Here is a 25288-nt window from a genome sequence, read left to right on the forward strand (position 1 = left end):
CTAATATCACTAACCAGCTGTGTGTGCAAAACCATGGAGCAAATGGTAAACAATGGACTGGTGTGGTACTTGGAAACTAACAATCATATGAGTAACATTCAATGTGGTTTCCGTCAAAATAGAAGTACCATTGACCATCTGGTACATTTAGCGTTAGTGAGTTGGGTTTTTAATGGTCTTTGGTCAAATATGCAATTGTCAATAATCAGCATGCAGTATCAATCTTTTTCTATTTAGAAAAAGCATATGATACCACATGGAAGCATGGTATTTTAAAAGATCTACATAATTTGAAGTGATGAGGCCATTTGCCTCAGTTTATATCCCAATTTTTAACAGACCGACAATTGTGGGTTCCACCCTGTCTGACCATTATAATCAGGATCAGGGAGTCCCACGAGGCAGTATTTTGTCTGTTACTCTGTTTAGTATAAAGATTGATAGTCTGTCAAAGGTTTTAAATGATTCCATTGATGGTTCCCTTTTTGTGGACGATTTTAATATTTTGTGTTGTGGCAAAAATATGCATACCATCGAGAGACAGTTGCAGCTGTCTCAACAAAATCCAAAAATGGTGTCTCGAAAATGGTTTCAAGTTTTCCAAAGCTAAGACCAATTGTATTCATTTTTGTACAAAATACAAGCATCATAAAGACCCAGAGCTATACTTACTTGGCACTCCTATCAAGCTTGTAGAAGAGGCCAAGTTCCTGGGTCTCATTTTCGATCATCATTTGACTTTTAAACCACATATTAACTATCTCAAAACTAAATGCCTGAAGGCTATAGATTTGTTGAAAGTTGTTGCAAATACAAAGTGGGGAGGTGATCAGACAACCTTCCTCCACTTCTATAGGTCTCTGATCCACTCTGAATTAGATTATGGCTCCATCGTTTATGGTGGAGCCTGTAAGAGCAATTTACAAAAGTTAGATTTGATTCTTCATCAGGGCCTATGACTCTGTCTTGGTGCATTTCGAACATCTTCTGTGGACAGCCTATTTGTAGAAGCTGATGAACCTCCATTGAAGCAACGCCATATCAAATTATCGCTACAATACATTACTGAATTACATTCTAACCCATTAAACCCTGCATACAACTGTGTTTTGTAACCCCTTTACAAACACCTTTTTCACAGTAAGCCTAAGCTGGTTCTACCACTAGGCATTCGGATTAAACCCCACATTACAGCTGCAAATATTGAGTTGGATAATATTGCCACATTCAGGCTTTTGTCTTCTCCTCCTTGGCAACTTGTCAGACTGAAAGTAGACTTTACTCTTACCCATTTAAAAACATCAGACACAAATCAATTAATATATCAACAAGAATATATACAAGTTAGAAATAAATATGAATCCCACCGTTCCATTATTACAGATGGATCCAAGGATGGCAGCAAAGTCTCTAGTGCTGCTGTCATTGGATCAAAAGTTATCATCCCGATTACCAGACCTTAGCTCAATGTATACTGCTGAAGCCAAAGCAATATTAACTGCTTTGGAATATATCTAAAAACAGTCCAGCTGTAAACAGTTCATCATCTTTTCAGATTCATTTTCGTGTCTACAGGCAATAAAATCTAGCTCTTCAAGTCATTTCAGATTTTTAAGAACTGTACAATGACCTTGCCACTGGCTAATATGACATCGTCTTTTGCTGGTTGCCCAGTCATGTTGGAATCACGTGTAACACTGTGGCTGATGCTGCAGCAAAAGCAGCTCTCAACAAATCTGTGACACTATACTATACAGCAACAAACCTTTAATTAGATGCTATATCAAAGACCTTATGCAAAAGAAGTGGGACACCCAAGTAGGTACTAATAAATTACATGCAATAAAACCAACTATCGGTTACACCTACTTGGGTTGACAGTCAAGATTTGAAGAGGTCATTATGCGACGATGTCATATTGGCCATTCACGTTTTACACATGAGTATTTATTAAAAGGTGAAGATCCTCCATTCTGTGTCCCTTGTGATGAGAGAATCACAGTCAAGCATGTTCTGTTTGACCGTATTGATTTTTCCATCACAAGGGATAATTATTTCCAGGTTTCATCAATCAAGGATCCTTTTAATCAGGTAAGTACTCATTAAATTCTTGGTTTTTTTTAAAGAAATTGAACTTATTGATAAATTTTGAATTGTGTAAATAGGTATATTTTATATTGGTAATGTATAATTTGTAACTAAGATTGTTAGTGGCTCTATCCTCAAAGAGGGTTGAAGTAGCGTAAAATCATTGTCCACCTGAGAGGAAGTATAAGGCCACATCATTCAAAGTACATTTATTCTTACCTCAGGTTTAAACGTAGTATAATTGTTTATAACAGTTGTCTTAATTGTGTACCATCACCAGCAGCTGAAGGGATGGTGTAAATCCTGATGGGGAACTGTGCAGGTAGCAGAAGTATTGTAAGTCCCCAGTAAGGTGGCCGAACTTTGGTTGTGGTGATCTATAGCCCATTTTTATATTGTATTGTTGATTGAAAATGTATTCTTTTAAATGTTCTCAACTAGTTTTAAAATTGAAACTGTGATACTCCAATTATTTTACTGTCCTTTGCTGACAGGTATTTATTCCATTTATATCTATGTATTATGTGTCAGTTTTACGTGGTTTTTCTGGTCTGTTCCACTTTAAAGAAAGGTAAACAGGTAACTGTTGCTCGATTTACCAACCTTGACTAATCCTGGTATAAGCTGGCTGACAAATGGGATGTCAATGGAAGGTTACCCTTTGTCCCATTTCATGTACTCAACTAAACACCTGTGCATTTAAAATGCCATTCAAAACGTGTGATAGCATTACACAAAATGATATATTACAATGTGAGACTAATTATTATTTTCTATAACTTTTTTTCCTGTGACTTTTCTTCCTGCAATCAAACGATTCACTAAAGCGACATTGTGCCGCCCACTACAATGACAATGGTGACATATATCTGTTCTGCAGCCTGGCATTCTTGCCTATTCACTTTCAAAAGCATCATGCCAGAGGATCAAGGACCTATGTCAATGGGTCTTCCATACAGCGCAAAGGCACTGGTCTCATGATGACCACAGGGAAACCCTTGCCTATGATATTTATGTGTGTAAAACATTGTGTATTAAAAAAATGCCATGAATAATTTGAGTCGGTAATTTTTTTTCTTCAAATTGATCCCTCTGGCTGAACATTTCAGGGTGACATCAAACCAAACCTGCCTGGCACTCAACATTAAGGGGCTAAAGCATATTTCTTTCTGAGTGAGTTAATGCTAAGCTCCTAGCAAGCACTTCCTTGTAAGAAATTCATTACTATCCCTTCTTTGCCTAATTATAAAGGTCATGTGGTTAACATGTTTGACTTCCAGCACAACTTTGTCAGTTGATGAATTTTCATGAGCTCTGGTAACCAGTGCTTTTAGGTCTTAAATACATACTTCTGGTGTCTGATTCACCATCAGATGCCATGCCCTATTGTCCAATGGACAAAAATATGTAAACATGAAATGAAAGATTGTCATATCACACAAAACATTTTTTTTATATCAATTCCACCTGTATATTGTTCACAAATGATGTTGCATGTTAGATAAGATAATTTTAAATTGCCTTAAATATAAAGGGAAGGAGGGAAGCACTTACCGAACAGACTGTGGCATAGTCACTGAAGACGATTCACTCATGGAGCTGTTCAAGAGGTCACTGTACAGTAAGTTCTCGATGCACTGAAATGAAAAACATGTTACAAGCATGCAAACCACGATTTACTTATTCAACCAATGTGAGAACAATAAATTATATATTTAAACACTTATCCAATCTCACACTATGCATTTCTCATTCTTCTTTCGATCCTAAGGGGAAACATGCCTAAACAAAGTTTTCCAGCTTCTAAGCACATTCTCTTTCTGGAGTTTAATAACATTAAGCTAGAAGAATTGTGATGCGGGGATTGATGGGTATATGGGAAAAGTTTAGAAATATATGATTTCTTGTAACATTCATAAATTTTAAAACTTATCCTATTTAACACTATGCATTTATCACGAATCCCTAGCCAAAACGGCAACAATCAGATATACATGAGGGAGCTAGAGCTAAACAGTGATACAGAAAAATATTTGATAACACTGTCTAGTGTCATAAGACAAAATATATGAATACGGAGAGCACTCCAAAAAATTGTTGTGACACTGACATGTGAACAAATGAAATCGGGACAATATGTGAAACGTGTTAATAATGTACAAGAAACAATGTATGACTCATATTCAATTTGGAAATGGACTCAAGCCAATCGAAACTACAAGACATGAGTAGCACTATCTCTCATGGTTGAGAGGACAACCAAGCTTGGCATCTCTTTTAACGTGTTGTCCAAACCATCAATCACACCTCAGGGACTGAAACGATAGGTTAAGTTGAAAAGAAAACGTCAAACCAATACCCAACAACAGCAGAAAGCAGAGGTAAGTGGAATAGATGATTAGACCACCTGAATCAAGCCTCCACTCATAATGAAGACTAAAGCCTCTACAGACGAGTGAATGCATCCTCCAATCTCATACTCAGTCTTGGAGAACCTGAAAAAGTATAACAAATAGAGAGAGAGATGTAGTAAAGGGATTTGGATTGGGTACATGTCTCACCCTATCTGTGCACATGTGTCTTAGAGATTTGCTGTACAAGAACCTCTGGCCCAAATTGATGCACACCTTGGACGTCAGTCACAGAGATGTCTCAGAGGCAGTGGGATGTGAAAACTGTATCAGATTTCCAGAAACATCCTTCCATAATTGCAACCAAAGTGCAATTACTGTGAAAAGCCATAGTAGAGGCGACAAGTTTCATGAGGGTTGGAAGTGACCGGAGCAGGCAGGTCAGCATAAGTATAAGCGCGGAGAATAACTGATCAAATCCAAAACCATAGAGACCTTTTCGTTCATTGTAGTCGCAATATTGGAATTGATCGCCGCAAGATGCATAGCTAAGAACCCTCAAGCCTACGACCGGAGATGATGAAGGTATTCAGCAATTTTTTTGTGGAGAAGCAGTAGCGAGTCTAGAAATATCACACGCATGACAGTAGGCCTAAATGACCTTCACTTATGGTCACACAAGGACTTGATGACCTATGAGCCATTGGCAACAAGGGATATCTGCAAATGCGCCAGACAAACATATTGAGGGTTTCGGGTGGAGCACCCAGGAGTGAGTTTGAAGAAGAAGGTTGACCCTGAGTAGTAGATGATGAAATTTTTTGTCTGCGAGTTGGATGTGTATTGTGAACCAACTCTGATTTGGCCAATAGAGAGCGACAAAAAGCAGTGGAAGGTGACTGTGGATTTTATCTACTGCAGGACCTGAGGTAGAACACCCGTCGGAGCAAAGGCATATGCGTGTAAGACCTCTCACAAGATTGCTAATGCCCCGTGGACCCAAGACTGAGGATCAAGGATGGGAGATATGAACCGGGATAGCTGAGTGTTAAAGTGGGTTGCGAAAAGATCAAAGTCAGGACATAGAAATAACTTGCAAATCAACTGGAAGCTCATTGGATGAAGGTGCCATTCCAGACATTTTTTTCGGGTCAGGACAGAGAGTCGGAAATGACATTGGAGACGCCAAATAGGTTGTCGGACTGGATCATCAGACTGGAGGCTCAAAGAAGTGATGCCCAATGTGACACTGCCAAGATCCCTGCTTTGAACTCTCACCCCACCACCACCCAGCCATTTGTAGTTCATGACAATGAGCTCCCCAACCCACAATCGAGACATCAACGAAAAAATGTAGAGTCGAGATGAACGGCAGCAAGGAGATTCCTTCACAGATGTTCGACGGTACCAGCCACCATTGGAGATGTGTTCGTAGTTGCTTTGGCAGGGAAATTAGAACCTGACAATCGTCGTTCTGAAGGTTGGGCTTGAGAAATTGTGGCAGGTGGAGTTGTCCTCTTCTGGTGATAACTAATGCTGATGTCAGGAAACTGAGAAGTTGTTGCCACTGATGCAAAGAGAGTAACTGTCTGAATGCCTGGGGCACAAACATCTTGCCAAGGAACATGGCAAACAGTGCCTTGATAGACTGAAGATGTTGAGAGGGAATAGTTTCATATTTTTACAGTTGACCAGCCAGCCGAGTTGATGAAGTGCATGAAGTTTGGATGAAGGAGAAGACTGCCTGGATCTTAGGCCTGAAGGCAGTCGACAATGTATGATTCAAAAACAATGCCTCGAATGTAGGAATTTGATGATGGGCTTGATAATGGGGGTAAAGGAGCCATGAGACCTAAGAAATTCCAAATGGGAGTAGTTTCCATTGGTTGTGGCAACTGAGGAAAATGAACGAGAGGAAGACAGTGCTAATTTTCAGTCTATTAGGTAGGAGTTGACAGTAATGCTATTAATAAAGTGATCGTCCCATGAGCAGTGTTGAAGGACACCATGTCCTCTTAGGGTAATAATTGACCCTGCGTTAAGAGCAAAAAGATCCAAAATGGCCATAACCTTGTCCTGGTTAGGATCGACAGTAAGATGCATGATCCAAAACTGAAGTAAGAGCCCCCATCACCGACAGAATAGTGGAGAATCAAGGAAGTGTTTGGTGAATAGATGTGTGTAGATATTTATATCATCCACCATATAGCAAGACACTGAACGTTTTTGTGCCAAAAGTCACTGTCCAGTTCAAAAGCAGAAGTCGAAAGACCATGAGTGCCTGCATCAGCCAACACAAAGCGAGGGTAACTGTAATTGACTGCATCAGCAAAAGGACCCAAAGGTCCTATCTGCTAAAAACTGTCTGGGAGGTGCGCAATATTTGTTGAAGTTGCAGAGAGGACAACAAAAGATGATAAGGTATCTCCAGTAGAAGTACTCTGGAGAAGCTGGAGTTTATCCACAATCCAAATCAAGAGGTAACCTAATCCGCAGTGTCAAAACTGCCTGAGGAGGAAACAGGGGAGGCATGATGATCAACTAAATCCTCCTCTGGCAACGGATCCACAGGAGAATAGGGTGAAACTGCCTGAAGAAAAGCCGGAACGGAAGATACTGAATCTGTAGGAGGACTCGACTGAGAGAAGCACGCTAACGTCACAGCTTGTAAGCAGGACTGAAGTTGCTGCCCCGAGATGGAGGTTAAATCAATAGGATTCCGCAAGGTAGGAAGTATCACTGGAGGATCTAGTGATACGCAGACATAGACCAGGAGCCAGAGACGGGGAACCCGAGCAGGGAGTAGGAGTAGGATAGTAGCACGGTCAAGCACAGTAATCAGGGTACCGTATTTTCTTGAGTAAAGTGCGCACTTTTTTTCGAAAAAACACAGCTGTGTAGAAGGGGGTGCGCATTATACACGAATTATGAGTTTGGGTGTTTTTTTCCCCCATGGAAAGACATTACCGTGAGCACGAAACACCGGAAATACCATGTCAACAAATCCATACTGAAGTACCCAAAATAATTACGTAATTACACTGTCCGTCTATAAAAAGTGTTCTTTGTATTTCTGGACTTATGTTTGTAACTTACTACATTAATTTTATTCAAAATTCCTTATAATATTGTTTTTATTAATTTCGGCGAAATCGTGTGTGAAGCGATCGGAAGATCGCACAACTCACCGTTATTAACAGCAACCACGGTCAGAATAGCGCTATTGACGCCTTGAAACGAACTTTAGTTGACAGAGAATGGATACATATAAGCAGTGTCATAGGAGTACCTGCACCATGAGGATCCTCATGAAAGGAGTCCCGAGGATGAGACCCTCACGAGTCTTGATCGACAGAGGGGTCCAACGAATCTGAACGGCAATCCTGTGATGACCGATCCCCAGGAGAAAAACCTTTAATACATGTATGTCAAACAGGGGATCTGGAACGATGAGGAGTATGGTTTTACGCCGCTTTTAGCAATATTCCAGCAATATCACGGCGGGGGACACCAGAAATGGGCTTCACACATTGCACCCATGTCGGGAATCGAACCCGGGTCTTCGGCGTGACGAGTGAAAGCTTTAACCACTAGGCTACCCGACCGACCCTGCCGAGGTAGAGAAAATTGTAGTTGGAGCAACTGTAAAGGATTCAATTGAAGACACAGTCGTAGGGATGCGGGTGGATTGTTTTTCAGAACCTGGAAACCTTTGTTTAGGCACATTTCCACCAAGAATGGTAAGAAAAATGAAAACTCCATAGTGCGACATAGGATAAGTTTGAAAATTAAGATTTGTAGTTATTCAGCATGTGGTACCTACCTGGCTAATATCACTACACCATGCAGATTTCTCATGCAGCGTAGAGGCCACTAAGGACACAGTGGTCGGAGGGCCACTTTTTGAGTCCACGATGAGGCGGAAGTCTAGACCATTGTAATCCACTGCCCTGCTTTGTTCCCAGCTAGGTGGAGGTGCTGGCAGCAAATTTGAGACCGACGACTGACTGCCAAGGCTGAGATTGGAATCCAAGGAAGAGGCTAAAATTAACAACATCCCTGTCAGATCTACTTATTTCTAGTCAAGCATAAAATCATCGCACCAACATTGTACAGATAAATTGACCACATATCTAAAATAATATCATTCAAAGTAAACACCTCGTCAGCAGAGCTATATACTGGAATTTGTGCTCAAGCGGTCTAGCAAGTAGTACTTGTGTGAGAGTAAATATGTTACCCCTGAACATTGGTTCGGTTGGAATCGATATATTATTCCACAGGAACAAGACTCCTGGTTTATCTATTCCAACAAAACAAAAGTGCAGTGGGAACATAACCTTCTAGTGCCTCACAGTCAGCTTCAACGTATACTCCCTTGGAATCTGAAAATTATGGTTAAGGGCACGCTGAGCCAATGAAAGGGGTAATAATAGTGTAGAGCTTTGAGCATGCCCATTGCTGAGGATATAGGGCAATATAAATAGGCCTATTATTATTATAATAAATAGATATATATGCACACTTATCTTAAATTCAACATAAAAATACTGCTGCTGAGTGTTTAAATTGTGGTTAGAACTGTTTAAATTGTGGTTAGTTATTTTCTTGCTCGTTCCATACCCAATCATAATTGTGCAACAAAGTTGGATGTCGAAACTAGCATGACTTTGCTGCATATCTCCATAATATTTCAAGTATATATATGACACACACGTAGATTAAAAATAAATAAATCAATAAGTACCTGTAAAAACACTGACCAGTGAGCACTACTTCAGCAATATATAATGAACCACAAAAGAAACGTCACCACGGAAAGATATATGAGAAACCCTATCTGTCCAAACACTGTAAACATACTTCAAGACATATTAAAAAGATGAAACTTGGCAAAACTGATCAAGGCTGAAATTAAAGTGTCAAATGTTCTTAAAGTGAAACACAACACTAGCCTCTGAGAAAATGGCATCACAAGTCAGTATATCGTGTGTCCGCCATGTGCATTGATGACTGCTGTGCAACGTCGATACATGGAATGGATGAGGCGGTTGATGAAGGCCATAGTCACTTGAGCCCACACTCTGAGGAATGCCTGACGAAGTTCAGCTGCAGTTGTCAGCCTTGGTCTGACGTCATTCAGCCGTCTTTGAATCTCGTCCCACAGGTGCTCAATGGGATTTAAATCGGGACCGAGGGCAGGCCACTGCATGGTTCTGATGCCATTCTGCTGGGGGAAGTCTCTTGTTGCTCTTGCGGTGTGGGCATGGGCGTTGTCATGCTGAAACTCATGGTTGCGTCGACGTGCCAAATGAGGTATGGCGTGTGGTCTCAAGACTTGATCAATGTACCGAGCTGCTGTGACACCACTGCCTCTCCCTGGACCGATGTTCTGAAAGATCACAGTTCCGACCCTCTGTGCAAGACCAATTCCACCCCACACCATGATGCTCGGACCACCCCACGAGTCTCTCTCAACAACACAAGCATCCAAATAATGTTCCCCAGACTCTCTCTCTGCCATCTGCTGTTGAGATACAGTAACGGCTCTCGTCTGAGAAGATGACTCTTCTCCACTGCTGGTGCTGTGTTGCCCACTGAAGACGGTCCCAGCAATGACGCAGTATCAGAATGGGTCCTTGGTGTGGCCTGTGACAGTGGAGGTGTCTGCTCGCCAGTCGTTGATGCACAGTGTCCGCACTAATATGTTGCTGGTGTGTCCCCATGGTCTGTTGATGAGTTTCCGCAGCAGTAACAAGCTATCCAGAAGATGGACTTACGAGGGGATATCAAAAAGTTTTGAGCCTCACACAGAAAAAGTAAAAGAATTGGATTGTTACTACTTTATTTTTCAACATAGTCCCCCTCCCAACTCCACACACTTGTTCCACCTAGTTTGCCAGTCACTGATGCCCGATCGGTAGAAGTCAACATTCTGGTCCCCTAACCAACCCTCCACAGCAGCAGTTAGCTCATCGTCATCTTCAAATCTCCGGAGCCAGAGGTGTTCTAACCGCCTGGGAAAGAGGTGGAAGTCACTGGGGGCTAGGTCTGGGGAATAGGGTGGGTGAGGGAGAAGTTCGTAGCCACATTCTTGCACAGCTGTCATTGCAACACGGCTCGTGTGGACTGGTGCGTTGTCCTGGTAAAGCAGAATCCCACGACAGATTTTTGTACGGCGTTTCACCTTGATGGATTGGCACACCTGCTTCAATAACTTGGCGTAATACTCCCCATTCATTGTGGTGCCATGGGACAGGTAGTCGATGTGAATCACTCCTTTGCTGTCCCAGGAGATGGTCATCATAACCTTCTTGGTGGATCTGGTGGCCTTGAACGTCTTTGTCTTTGGAGAAGTGGCGTGTTTCCATTCCATTGACTCCTGTTTGCTCTCCGGATCATAATGACAAACCCAGGTTTCATCACTGGTTACAATCCTAAAATGAAAATCATCTGGGTTGGCGTTGTACCGAGTTAGCAAGGCTCCACTGATGGTGACCCTTGATAGCTTCATGTCATCTGTAAGCATTCTCGGGATCCAATGATAACTATTGTTTGATAATTCTTATGAAACTTCTACCTCTATTACATCTTTGCCAGAGGGAACCGGTGGGATCTGCCTCTAGTAACTTCCTGTGTAATTGACGGTAATCTCTTCTGGAAACCATTATTCTCTGCTTCTAATCGCGAGATAATTTCCCTCTGAAATTTCCCCTGAGGACTTGAAAATCAGAATGTCTCAAGAAGCAGTCAATTATGTGATACTTTCACTAGAATTACCATTATATTTGGTAATAATGAAGTCATTTCTGGTTTATTTCTACCTAATGATGTCATTCTTTGCTAAATTTGGATTAGTGACACTAATACCGGTGCTGACCTCACTCCCGGTTTCTCAGTTCCTTTTTATTGGATAATGATAATGACATCTCTCAAGGTCTATTTCTACCAAAGATATCATTTCCTGATTAGTTGACCTTGTACTGCTATTGCCGGTGCTGATATCACTTCCGACGATGACGTCACTTCCGGTCACTGGAGGCACTTCAAGGTGCTCCTAATCCATTACACAAGTATGGGAGCTAATTGTTAATGAGTCTAATTAAAGTATTTGCCGAATTCTTATATAGCTGATGACAGATTTACTTAAATAAAATAGTTCAAGGCAATCTATAAAACTATGTAGACATATCTTTTGTCTTATTGAATATTCTGTCAGGGAGATGTGTTCTCTTTACCTTAGGCTAGCATCTATCTAAAAAGCTATAAGTGAAACTACTGATATTTTGTATCTGCATTTTACCTTGATTTATTTGTATCACTTGCTTTTCTATAATCATATGAAATTATGTATAAAAGTTACATCATGATAACCTACAAAAGCACTTGCTGTTGATCTAATTATACTCAAAAACAAAAGTTCCTGTGACACCAATATTTTAGGGTATTTTTCAAACAAGTAAAGTTTGGTTTTCAATATTGTAGTACATGTATGGAATCAAGTTACAAAAACGCAACTGCTACAGAAAAGCATGCATTCCATGCAAAAGTCCGATGCATTTCACTTCCCAAGAATGGGTATAAAAACGTGCGTTAACAGGATTCCATATGCATTGTTTAGCATCGTGCTGTTAACCACCACTCAAAAAAACAGCAAAATTATGCAATTATTCAACATTACGAAATGCCATGCCTGTCCGAAAATGAGCGTCTGCAAGCCATTGGTATGCTTGAAGCAGGATCGAGTCAATGTGATGTTGCAAGATAATTTAACGTCCACAGAAACACCATTTGGTGTTTAAGGCAATGTTGGCAACAGATGAATGCAGTCAGAGACCATCCTCGGAGTGGCAAGCCATGTGAAACCAATAATTGACAAGACAACTGGATTCGAACAACACACCTACGAAATCGATTCCAGCAGCAACAGTGACTGCAAGAAGCATCCCTGGCCTTTGACAAATATCTTCACAAACCGTATGTCGTCGCATCAGATGTGCATAGATTGTCGCCAGAAGACCCACCAGACGTCCCATTTTGACAGGAAAACACCGTCAAGCACGTCTACAGTGGTGCAGACAGCGTCTACGCTGGATGGCCATGCAGTGGGGACAAGTTCTATTCACTGATGAGTACTGTTTTCACCTCAGCCACAGCGATGGACGGATTCGAGTGTACCGATGTCGAGGTCAACATTGCATCAATCATTGTCATGGAAGAAGATTGGTTCAGGGACGGCAGCATTATGGTATGGGGTGGGATTACAGCAAGACAGAGGAGTCGTTTGATAGTGGTAGAGGGAAATCTCAATGGACAACGCTACCGCGACGAGATCATCAACCCTGTCGTTCTACCGTTTTTTAGTCGTCAAGGTCCAGGTATTACCTTTCAACATGACATATTGACCGACTTGTTCAGGATTCCCTTCAACAAGACAACGTGAATGTCATCCCCTGGCCGGCTAACTCCCCTGATCTCTCACCAATCGAGCACATGATGATATGAGATGAGACAGATCGGCGTCTTTGACGTCAACCACGTGTTCCACAGACACTCCAGGAACTTCGAAACATGCTCCAGCAGATATGGACAGATATCCCACAGGACTTTGTGCGACGCTTGGTCCATTCCATGAGACGAGGATGTAATGCTTGCATCGCAACCAGAGGTGGACACACACGCTATTGATTTGTAAATTGACATTTTGGTATGTTCATGTTTTTTATGAAATCACACATTTTCTGAATTCTGTATGGCAAATTATACCATTTTGAACACTTACAGGAGTCTTTTATCTGTGGCAAACCAAAATTGTTTCAGATTTGGAAAAAAACATAACTTTGCATTAAATCTTATTCAATGTCACTTGAACTTTTGTTGTTCAGTATATTATATGAAAACTTAGTATATATGTTATATCATAACTTCCCCTCTGTCTGAACAGTTTGGACGTCAAACGTAAAATAAAATAATTATGGCTTAGATGGACAATGTATGATATTAAACTGGTAAATAACAAATATTATAGAGTCTTTTTGGTACAAGGAAACATAATGTAAAATTCTGCTGTGATCAGGGAATCTGGATGTGGAGCTGACTGTTCTTTGCACTCTGTACTGGTGGTGATGTAGGAGGCAATGAGATAGTTCCACATCCTGGTTTGAGGTTTAGGATAGTTGGCTGTGTCATGTATCCGTTATAAAGGTTTTACATGAAAAATAAAGAAATGAGAGTTAGCATGTTCAAAATAATATATCATATAGAAAAATTCATACTTCCTCAGTGTTTATGTAATAATTAGAAAATAAAACAAATATAGTAACCATGATGTAAAAATCAGTACATGATTATAACAAAATGGTGTCATGACCAGGAACAATGTAATGGCGGAAAATTACACTATGTACATCTTGGATCAATAATAAGCCCCAATTCATCATATATATACATATATGTGCATGTGCATATAACAAGTGCATTGATTAAATACACTAATAAGGTATACAAATAGTAAAGTATAAGAAAATATGTAAATCCTGTTCAGAAGAATTATTTGTTTGTGGCTTTCGTTACTTTTTCATTTGCTTTACTTCGTTTTGGTTCCTCTTGGTAGTTAGGTTTGCTTCATTTTGATTCGGTTCAGTTCATTTCGTTTTGCAGTACGGTTCGCTTCTGTTTGGTTCGTTTCATTTCTATTCGGTACAGCTTGTTTCACTTCACTTTTGAGATTGGTTGATAAGGGCAATGCTCAAAATTTGTTGTGAAACAAATAATTCAGATGATCAGGCTGGTTTGATTTAGATAACCCAAAGTGAAAAGACTGGATAGAAATAAACTTAACAAAATAACGCTAACAGCCGTTCAGTGATTTGCACCGTTTATTCAGATTTTGTATTTTGTGTTAGAATATGTTCATTTGGCATCTACAGACATATATAGGGAGTTGATCCCTATGGTTGATTGGGTCTGTAGTGTATGTGTATGTGTATGTGTTTTTATTATCCCGGGGATGAAATTCTCTAGTGTCAGGATGATTCTCCCTAGTGAATTTTAACCCATACCAGTGTGCTTAGTCCTACAGATACTATACTTCCCCCGGGATAATATTTAGGTAGGATATAATCCTTGCTTACATATGCATGTAGCATGGTATCTAAATGTGTTGATGTTTCCCCTGTGTTTATGTGCAAAAAAAACCCTTTAAGATTTATAGATTAGTAGTTCAGCCAGATCCTATGGAGGATAATCTTGAGGCTTTTCTCCAAAGAACCACTCAGATTGATCCTCCCAGCTGTCATCGAGGTAGCACTGTATGAGGTGGGGAGGAACAGTTTCAAAATATTCTGTGTGGTAATCATGATTATCTTTGTTGTTGGTATATGAGACCTTGACATAGCAGTCTACTTGAAAAATTTCTATACCCATGACTCTCTATATAAAATCAGTTTTAACTTGTCTTAGGTGTTTCAGACGAAACGGAGATGGTTTGACGTCTAATTCTATGCATGGTTTGGTATTTTCTTGCAGAACATTTTCTGACAGAACATTGACTGTTGTATTGTCTTGTGCTGATTCCTTTTGGTTGAAAAATTTATGATGCTTCAGAGGATGTTTTTATCATTTTCCTGACATACATTTTTTTAGATGTAATTCTCTTCGAATGGAGTCTGATGCTGCTGCCATACTCCCATGTGTTTCCTCTTTCTGGATCCTTCCATTTGACCCTGTAATAGATTTTGCTATTTGCTAACTTGGAACTTTAAAATTGACTATGTCTTCTGGATTTTGCAAACCAGAGGGATATCCTTGGTTTGATTACCCGTTGTGGACTCTGCATTTTGGAAGCCCCGAGTAAAACATAAAAAACGAATTGCCAAAACGCACCATTTCAATGAATATGTGGGTATCATGCACCCATTTCTCGCAAAAACGAAAATTCGCAAACTGTCACGGACTGTAATGGGTATGAAACTGTTGCCGATTCTTGGACCTACCACTCTTTGGTCAACAATGCCACGCCTAACTCAAATTCAGAGAAACCAGGCTATGGGACGTTTGGAAGCTGGAGAGTCTGTCCAAGATGTTGCCCGTCATTTCAACGTTAACATAACCACAATTTACCGTCTCCTGCATCAATACAATGCTACACAGGCCACAGATGACCTTCCTCGGAGCGGTCGTCCTAGGGTCACCACACCTCGACAAGATCGGCAGATTACCCGTCAACAACAGCGACATCTGTTCCTAACTGCAAGTGAAAGTGCTTGACAGACTCTAGGAACACATAATCGACACATTAGCTGGGACACTGTGATCCGACGTCTCCCTTCCAACAACCTCAGATGTCGCCAACCAGTACATCGTCCTGTTCTCCAACCACGGCATCAACAAGCGTGATTTCAGTGGGCACAGGGTCATCACAATTGGCATCATCGTGAGTGGAGGCGTGTCATCTTCTCTGATGAAAGTCGCTTTTGTGTCTCCCATGCAGATGAAAGAGTCAGAATTTGGCGACGTCGAGGTGATCGTTTCGCTGACAGAAACGTTGTGGAAAGGGATCCATGGAGTGGACCTAGCGTCATGATATGGGCAGGGATTGGACTTAATGCGAGACTTGGACCCATGTGCTTTCTGAATGTTGGTCAAGGTCGGGGACACGGCATCACTGCTCAGCGGTATATCGACCAAGTGATCAGACCCCACGTTGTTCCATTTTTTGCACAACATCAACAACACATTTTCCAGCAGGACAACGCTCGTGGCCATGTGGTCAGAGCTACCATGGCCTTTCTGCAACAACACAACATCCGTGTTCTACTGTGGCCAGCCCTCAGCCCTGATCTAAACCCCATCGAACACTTCTGGATTGAAAACCTGAGGGATATCCTTGGTTTGATTACCCGATGTTGGACTCTGCATTTTGGAAGCCCCGAGTAAAACATAAAAAACGAATTGCCAAAACGCACCATTTCAATGAATATGTGGGTATCATGCACCCATTTCTCGCAAAAACGAAAATGCACAAACTGTCACGGACTGTAGTGGGTATAAAACTGTTGCCGATTCTTGGACCTACCACTCTTTGGTCAACAATGCCACGCCTAACTCAAATTCAGAGAAACCAGGCTATTGCACGTTTGGAAGCTGGAGAGTCTGTCCAAGATGTTGCCCGTCATTTCAAAGTTAACATAACCACAATTTACTGTCCATTTTCCAGCAGGACAACACTCATCGCCATGTTGTCAGAGCTACCATGGCCTTTCTGCAACAACACAACATCCGTGTTCTACCGTGGCCAGCCCTCAGCCCTGATCTGAACCCCATCGAACACTTGTGGGATGAGGTTCAAAAGTGTCTGCACAATGTGCGCCCAGTCCCTATAACTGCCGATGAACTACTCACAGCTGCTCTGGATGTGTGCAGGAGGATCCCTAGGTCCTTCACAAATCTACTCTTGTCTGATCTACTCAATGTACAGGAGATGTGATCAATGCTAATGGTGTTCACACAAGGTACTGATTGACATTTTGGGTATTGACCCGAAACTGTGTAAGCCCTTAACATTTGAAAAAAACAATTATGTCATCTGCCTTTTAATCCATTAAACTGTCTTCAGTCAAATTTTTGTCAATCTTGCCCTATTAGTATTTCTTAATTGTCTTTACTGTTGAAAATAAATAAAATGTATACTGCATACTCGACTTGCGTTTCTTTTGCGTGTGAGTATATTTCGATTGAGAAAATGTTATGTTGACATTTAATAGTCAAACTGCCTCAAATATGACTTTTAGTGAGTAATGGTACAGCATTTATTTTATGTGTATCCATTCTCTTGCAACTAAAGTTCGTTTCAAGGCAGCAATAGTGGTAATCTGTCCATGGTTGCTATAAATAACGTTGAGTTGTGTGATCTACTGATCACTTCGCAGACGATTTCGCCGAAATAATTGTAAACATTGTAAATTATAATTATTGAATGAAATGTTGAATTTGATTAATAAAATATATTGCAAACATTAGTCCTGATAAACAATGATTATTTTTTGTATTACCAGATATTATAATAATAGGATTAAATTGCGTACTACTTTGTTGACTGGTATTTCCGGTGTTACGTGATCACAGTGATCAGCTGATAATGTTTTCTGAGATGAGGGAAAACATTGTGTCATTGGAGAACTGGAGTTTATGAAAAAGGTTTGTAAATTTTAGGAGCCATGCTTTACAAAGCTATAACCGAGTTAGCGCTATATTGAAGAGCGCTATAACGAGGGAACACTGTATTGCCAGTTAAGTTGCTTTGGTGAATTAAAGTTACTGAGAAGACTGTTTTCTCAGCATCTTCTTTAGTTTGATCACTACAGTTAATATTTTCATCATATTCCCCTCGTGAGAGAGCATCGGCATTCCAATTGGCTTTGCCGCTGCGGTGAACAATGTCAAATGTGTAGGTAGAAAGTTCCAAAGACCATCGCCCTAACCTACCTGTGGCATCCTTGATAGATTTCAGCCATTTCAATGCTCTATGATCTGTGTAGACTGTGAATTTGGAATTTGCAAGGTATGGATGGAATTATTTAATTGCTTCCACTAGAGCTGAGCCTTCCTTTTCTGTAATGGTCAAGTCCTTTTCGTTGCCATGAAGAGCTCTACCACCAAAAGCTATTGGATGTTCATTATTTTTCTCATCTTTTTTACTCAAAACAAGACCTATGCTCATATCACTGGCATCAGGAGGGAGAAGAAATTATTTGTCACAATTTGGATAAGCCAGAACAGGTGTATAACTCCTTGCATAATTGAGTGTGTTGAATGCCTGATCACACTCAAGTGAAACCTGGTTTCTTGCTTATTTAGCAAAGCATTCAGTGGAAGCGGTATGGTAGCGTTATTTTTCACATACTTTCTGTAGAAGTTTTTGACGCCTTAGAAAGAGCGGATCTGCTTTTGTGGTTTGGTCACTGGGAGTCTTTTAATTGCTTTAATATTATTGTCATCAACTTGAACACCTCCACATCATAAAACATGACCCTGAAAAGAAAAGTTGCATTTGGATGGCTCTTGTGTTAATTTTGCCTGTTTGAGATAGTAAAATACTTGCACTAAATGTTGGAGATGATCAATTCATCAATGTAAATCAGTGCAACCTTAAAAAGCAACTTTCTTAGCACTTTGATCATGAGCCCCTGAAAACAAAGTGGAGAATTTGTCAAACCTTGGGGCAAATGTTTAAACTGAAAAGGGCCTTAATTGGTGACAAAAGCAGTTTTGTACTTTGAATCTTCATGATGTGGCACTTGGAAAAAGCCATTAGCAAGGTCTTAAGTTGAGACGATCTTAGCTTGGGCATTGGCGATGTAATCAACAACATCATCAAAAACAGGAAGAGGTCATGACATTGGTAAAAGTGACAGAATTCAACTTTCTGTAGTCACAAACAAATCTCTATGAGCCATCATGTTTCTTGACCAGGAAATTGGGAGCTGAATCCATCGAAGTGGACTCCTTGATGAAATCAGACTTCCAAAAATCATCTTGTTTATCAAGTTCTTGAGTGACTTTTTGGAGATGAGGAGATTGGCGATATGGTCTACACTTAACAAGTGGATGATTGCCAGTGTCAAAAATATGCTAGTGTATGTCAGTCCATCCTAAATATGCAAGACTTGTCAAGAACATGTCTCTATTTTGTCCCAAAATTCTATGCAGTCTGTGTCGTTGGTCTGGAGTCAGTTGTGTATTGGTCAAATCAAATCCCAATTCTTGTCCAATTTTGACATAGTCTCCGGTGTCATTGTCTATCTTTTCATTGTCAGTGTTAACATGGCTAGAGTCTATATCAAAAACAGAGTCTTTGTCAATGTAACTAAATTTGCCTACAACTGTACACTTGTCTAGAACCTTTTCTTATTGGGAAGGATTCATAAACCTAAATGTTGCAGTTTTGCTTTTTGCTTTAGAAAGAGTTCTACCACCTTCTACTTCAGAATGAACAGTGAGGGAAGCAATGGGTTCAATGAGAATGAGGGAATCATCTTTTGCCTCTGGTAGTCTAACCTTGAAATGAATTTCACTCTGAGGAGGGATATAAATCAGATCTATTGTTTTTGCTAATCCCTAAATCTCTTGCGCCGAAATGGCTACGAAATTGATATATTGCCTATCTGAGGTGCTGTTGCCAAGTATCAATTCCTGATCCTCAATAACAAAATGTAACACAACTGAACCAAACACTTTATGCAATTTGCCACAACACCTTTAACCTATGGAAAGTTTCCAAGAGTAAGGTTTTCAAAAGCTGTGCTCAAAAAAGCAGATGAAATGCAACAAATGGATGCCCCTGTTTCTACTGAACAATTTGTTGTTTTTGTGCCAGACTTTGCCTCAATTACACTTTTGGCAAGGTGCGTAACTAAAGACACTGTTGGAATTTCACTCCATATTTGCCATGACACCTATTAGTATGTACCGTACTAAATTGAAGAAAAACAAGTAATCAACAATGTCATGAAGTACTTACAATATCTGAAGACTTTTGGTTGTCTTAAATCCAGTGTTGAGGTCAGAGGTGGATGCAGCTTGCTCATTATTCCATTACATGATCACGGTTTAACATGTCCTCCAATGTGTTCTTGTAGCTGGTCATGGTTAGTTCCTGTGTTCCGATGTTCCGAAATCGATGATTCTCCACCAAACTATTATGGTTCTGTTCTGAGGTACAAAATCTTCCAAATGGTATGCTGGTTTTCTTGGGAGAATTAGTCAGCAAAGAGCCGGAGTCACAGGAGACTAATCACAATTTTTTTTTATAAGAACAATGAACAATATCTTAACTATAGCCGATGATGCACAGAGTTGGTACAACTCTATGGGCTGTGGGAGAGAGGTCTGCTTGGTATGAGCATCAAACCCCTTCCTGCTTCGTCTTGCTTCTCTATCTATTTAACTAAAATTTAAAACAATATAAAGGAATATGATTGGTTGATACACAATGGGGTGTGCCCTATGGTTAATGAATGGCTAGACAGAGGGGAATACTTAATCCTGTTAATCCTGTTGGACTAATCTTGTTGACATATTTACTGGATGCTTTGAAAGAGATTATGGTGTCACTATAGACGAGCTTGTATGGGAGCTCTAAATTGAAGTATACGCTGAATGTTATTCTTAGATGAGCTTGTATGGGGCTAATCCTTAATGAGTAAATTGAAGTATTTGCTGATGTTATTCTAATATAGGTGATGACAGATTTACTTAAATTAAATAGTTCAAAGCAATCTGTAAAACTATGTAGACATATCTTATTGAATATTCTGTCTGGGAGATGTGTTCTCATTACCTTAGGTTAGCATCTATCTAAAAAGCTATAAGTGAAACTACTGACATTTTGTATCTGCATTTTACCTTTAACATGTATCACTTGCTATTCTATAATTATATGAAATTTTGTATAAATGCTACACCATGATAACCCACAAAAGCACTCGCTGTTGATCTAATTATTATATGAAAAATTTGTATAAATGTTATGTCATGATATTATGAATGAGGCAAATTACCCTATTTCAGCCCTCTCCTCAGCCCCTTCGGGTGTCAGCCCCACCATTTGTACAATTTTGAATCTTCATCACCGGAGAATGCTTCCAAGTAAAAATGGTTGATATGTATCTCTTGGGACCAGCGAAGAAGTCAATTAACCTTTAGCCTGCTGAATTGTTTTCAGACTTCTTGGCCCTGCCTGCTGGATTAATTTTAGCATAAGGCGATGTAAAGAGGGTGGGTGATTTCAAACAGCTGGTGCTTCATTATACAAGGGCCAATTGAAGATATATTTTACACATTTATTCCTGACAGAAAAATACACATTACTATGTAAAAAAATCCTGATGTTTTCAATCATACCAAGGTTAAGACCAAAACGAACACAAAATTTGTAAATTTTCGTAATCTTGCCTGAATTACGATATTGAAGGTGGTTTACGTTTCATGTTAGGAACCTTACTAAATCGTTAAATTTGTGCTAATTGATTTCAATAATCAGATCACCGATATCTTAATTTTAACTGAGTATAAATTCGATGTTTTTTATTGGTAAGTAACAGCGCGGTGGTAAATTATGAACCATTTCTGTAAATTTATTATCAAAACGTTAAACAGAAAAAACTAAATTTTCGAGGTCACCATGTCAGTTGCAGAAATACGAACATTCGAGTTAATCTAACATGTCACGTTATCAAATTTGCAGGAAACAATAAATGACTCATGAATATTCACCAATCCTTATTTCAAGTGTTTTGGTTGAATATTTACGATATACGAAAATACAAATACCGTGTCATGATGCTAGCAGACGTTCTAACATCAAACATGGCGCGCTTCGCCCGACCTCGTCGTAACTTATTGCTATTTTAATATCAACAAAGTTTACACTGTCTTCATGTTTATAACTTGGCGAAAGTTGACGATCTTCTCAATCGAAGATTGTTTCATTTGTCATTTTCCGTTTAATATGACGAGAGAAAAATGAAAATAAAGATCGTAAATTCTGACAGCAATATTTCAGTTTGCGCAAAGGATGTGATGTCACAGACAGGGGTAGTCTGCCGATAATCTTTCGAAACAAAACAATTACAGTCAATTTTGAAATATTTCGCCTGTATTATAAAGAATAAACACAAATCACTACATACTATCAGTAATCGCCACTAACATGAAATTACAAAGTGATTTTCACGATATAATTGACGTATTTTTTAATCCGTTGGACCTTGCATGCTCCCGTGACCCGGAAACACGCCACATGCAAGTTTCTCGGTATCTTTTATTTGAACTTTTGTTGATACATAAGGATCACCATTCCATGTTACGTTGAATATAAAGTGATATGATTCATGTATCTGCGATGTACATGTTGATGACTTTGTTTTCACTATAATAATTATGTGTTTGAAGCAATAAGTCCATAGAAATCGTCGATCGGCAACGATCACACCCCACAACAGGTGCGCGAAAATAGGCGTCACAAAACGTGTTTCAAAATAGCATTCATGCGATGCCGAATATGGTAGGATATACGCAGGTGGGTGATGTAAATATATATATTAAAAAATACGATATACATATTTTCAGTGTTAGTTTCTAATTAAATGTGGGATATTTAAATATTTTTTCCTTTTATAATTTAATACATTTATCGATTCTAGATCTAGCATGATTTTACAACAATTCATGGATCATCTTAAAAATTTATTCCATCAATATAGAGACCGCCATGATTGCGTATTGATGATAGATTTGTTAATGTTTAATTATATACATCTGTTCACAGCTTCTAAAATATTAAGTTATATTTAGTATCTATTTTTTCCACAATGATTATGTGTATGGATACTAAATATTGGTCAACAGGTCAATGCTGATATCAGCACAGTGTAACTGATCAGACTTTAATTACATATTTTATTCAACAATTGTCATCTTTCACCTGAACATAAATTATGTGAATAAGTAACTATTTGATGTCATTATTTAAGTTTAGTATTTCATAAAATAATATAGAAATAGATAAGATCCTTATATGAACCTATACATACACAACTCATATGGACATTAATCTTGTGTATGAAGTTGTTTGTTTCCAAAAAACTAATTCTTAAATATAATTGTAATATGAATACGATACATTAATTTCTTGTAACAGAACATGATATTTTTGTTTGTTTAATCACAAGAACCAGGGTGGCACTTAGCTGGTGAGTTAGCCATATATTTATAAGAGAATGTTATCTTTTGAAAAAGGAATAGGGCACATATACATACATTGACAATTCTTGCAGTTCTGTTCGGTTGGAGAAATGTACATTGAAATATCCTACCTTATGTATTTTTTCAGGGTTCTCACCAATGAAATAATGTGTAATTAGTGTGGCAGGACTTTCCAGGTTTGTTGCAGTATGCTCTCGTGTGCTTGACAGTGACACTCATGCATGTCCCCTGAAGGAACATGAACCATTGTGAAATGTGATCAACAGGTTTTCGTCTTCAGTCAATATAATGTACAAAAATTCTAAATAAATGCAGATCATCACCAGCTTTGGATCTGACATCCTTAATCATTTTGATGGGTTTCTGAATATACAGTCAGTATAGGTCCTTATGTTCTTTGTGTCTCTCAGCCTTCTGGGTGGAATGAAAAGAAATGTCGCTGTATACATGATTACCTTTGTCAGATGTATTTTGTCCTGTCAGCCACACCCCCTGACTTTATTTCACCTTATGTGGTTAATTTTCGCATACATGTACTGCTGCAAACCTGTTTTTCCCTTGTATATGCAATCACAGTATCAAACTTAATCAGCTGGTGAGTCACTAGTTCCTCAGTTGGTGTGTATAAAAGTGCCCTTGCCATCATGAAACAAGAAATGCCAAAAACAAAAGCATTTGCAATAACAAAAAACCCACATTTGTCCTTTCTTGAATAATCTTAGGATTAGAGCTTCAAATTTTTTGTGTCATAAATTAATTATTAAATTTCCTAAGGATTTTTCTTTGATGGACCAATATCAAACCATCTGACAAGTTAGACTGAATTATTACTTTAAAAGCCCTCATTTCTGAGGTGTCCATATTTTTTTTCTACTTTTAGGACAAAACATGAGCCGTCTACCTGAGCTTGGTTACGTAAACAAATACTTGTTTAAAATGTGAAATGGAATTCCACTGATTAAATATCTTTTTTTGTATCTCATTGTTCTATGAAATCCATTTGAAATGTGCTTTTTTGTACGTAAAATGTCTTGAGAGCTTGTACCCAAACAGGTATGTGCTTTTGTGCCCAGAATATTTTTGTATTACAGTTTTGTAGTTTCAAACTTACACATTGCTTTTTATATGAAAAAAGTTAATTTATTATCACTTTTCCGTCAAAACGCTAGATCTACAATTACCTTACGGTTTACCAATTTACTGGCTTCTTCTCCAGTGACAAGAATTTATTACTTTCCTTTCACAATCAGTCAATTTGAGTTGTGCCAATGTGGACTGACTACACTCAAGGACCACGTACATTTAGGTTAGTCATATTATTGATGAAATGTTTTACCATAATGTTCAGCTCATTGTTTGCAATAAACATGAAAAAATAAATATGATCAAAAAGATTTAGTTTAGTTTTTTGGGTACAAAATCATCAAGTGCTTTGGGTACAATTTTGTTTTGGGTACAAAATCACATAGGCCCTACATTTATCCAGTCGACGTGAGTACCTACTTCCATCCGTTCTGAAGATTGGGGAGGGGGAGTAAACGTTCTAAAAACAATCCTTAATATTCTAAATTGTCCTTCTTGCAATGACAGACCAATAACAATCTTCTGTTGTTATTATTATAGCATATTAATATGTTAAATTGCTCTCCGCTGTCGTCGTTTTCAGAAAATAATTTTAAAATCATCGAGCGCGGAATCCTTTACGGTTTCGGATTTAGACTTACAAATTTGATGTTACGCATCGGCGGCAATCACATATAGATATGAAACAAATAGGAGTGAAGACTGCTATCCAGATCAATAAATAGTAAACAAATGTCGAAAGAAAGTATACTATGTATTTTCTTTTGAATTTGAATCTATTTCGGAATTTGTTTTATGATCGCTTACCAACTTTTGCATATTTTGCTTCGATGTGTCATGCGGTACATGCTTCTTGTTTCAGAAATGATAGGTAAAATTGCAAGTATTTCGATTATTTTCCGTAAACTGCATTATATTGCTATTGCATGATTTACCTAGAATGTATAACAGTTCAGATTTTGCGTATCATCCAATATTTGTCATTATTTGCAGTGTTTGTT

At 39.0% G+C, this 25288-nt stretch overlaps 1 protein-coding gene across 1 annotated transcript in view; it reads right to left on the minus strand.

The window, feature by feature from the left end:
• The window catches only part of LOC139478127 (ras-specific guanine nucleotide-releasing factor 2-like), a 969963-nt gene that overhangs the window by 691349 nt on the left and 253326 nt on the right, over positions 1–25288 (minus strand). The window contains exons 13-14 of the mRNA XM_071260456.1: positions 8263–8480; positions 3643–3725 (exon numbers count right to left, since the gene is read on the minus strand). Of these exons, the coding sequence (XP_071116557.1) occupies positions 3643–3725; positions 8263–8480 (301 nt within the window). The remainder of the gene's footprint in view (positions 1–3642; positions 3726–8262; positions 8481–25288) is intronic.

This window comes from Haliotis cracherodii, unplaced genomic scaffold (assembly GCF_022045235.1).
Source record: "Haliotis cracherodii isolate W230 unplaced genomic scaffold, xgHalCrac1.p SCAF_1, whole genome shotgun sequence".
Lineage (NCBI taxonomy): Eukaryota > Metazoa > Mollusca > Gastropoda > Lepetellida > Haliotidae > Haliotis > Haliotis cracherodii.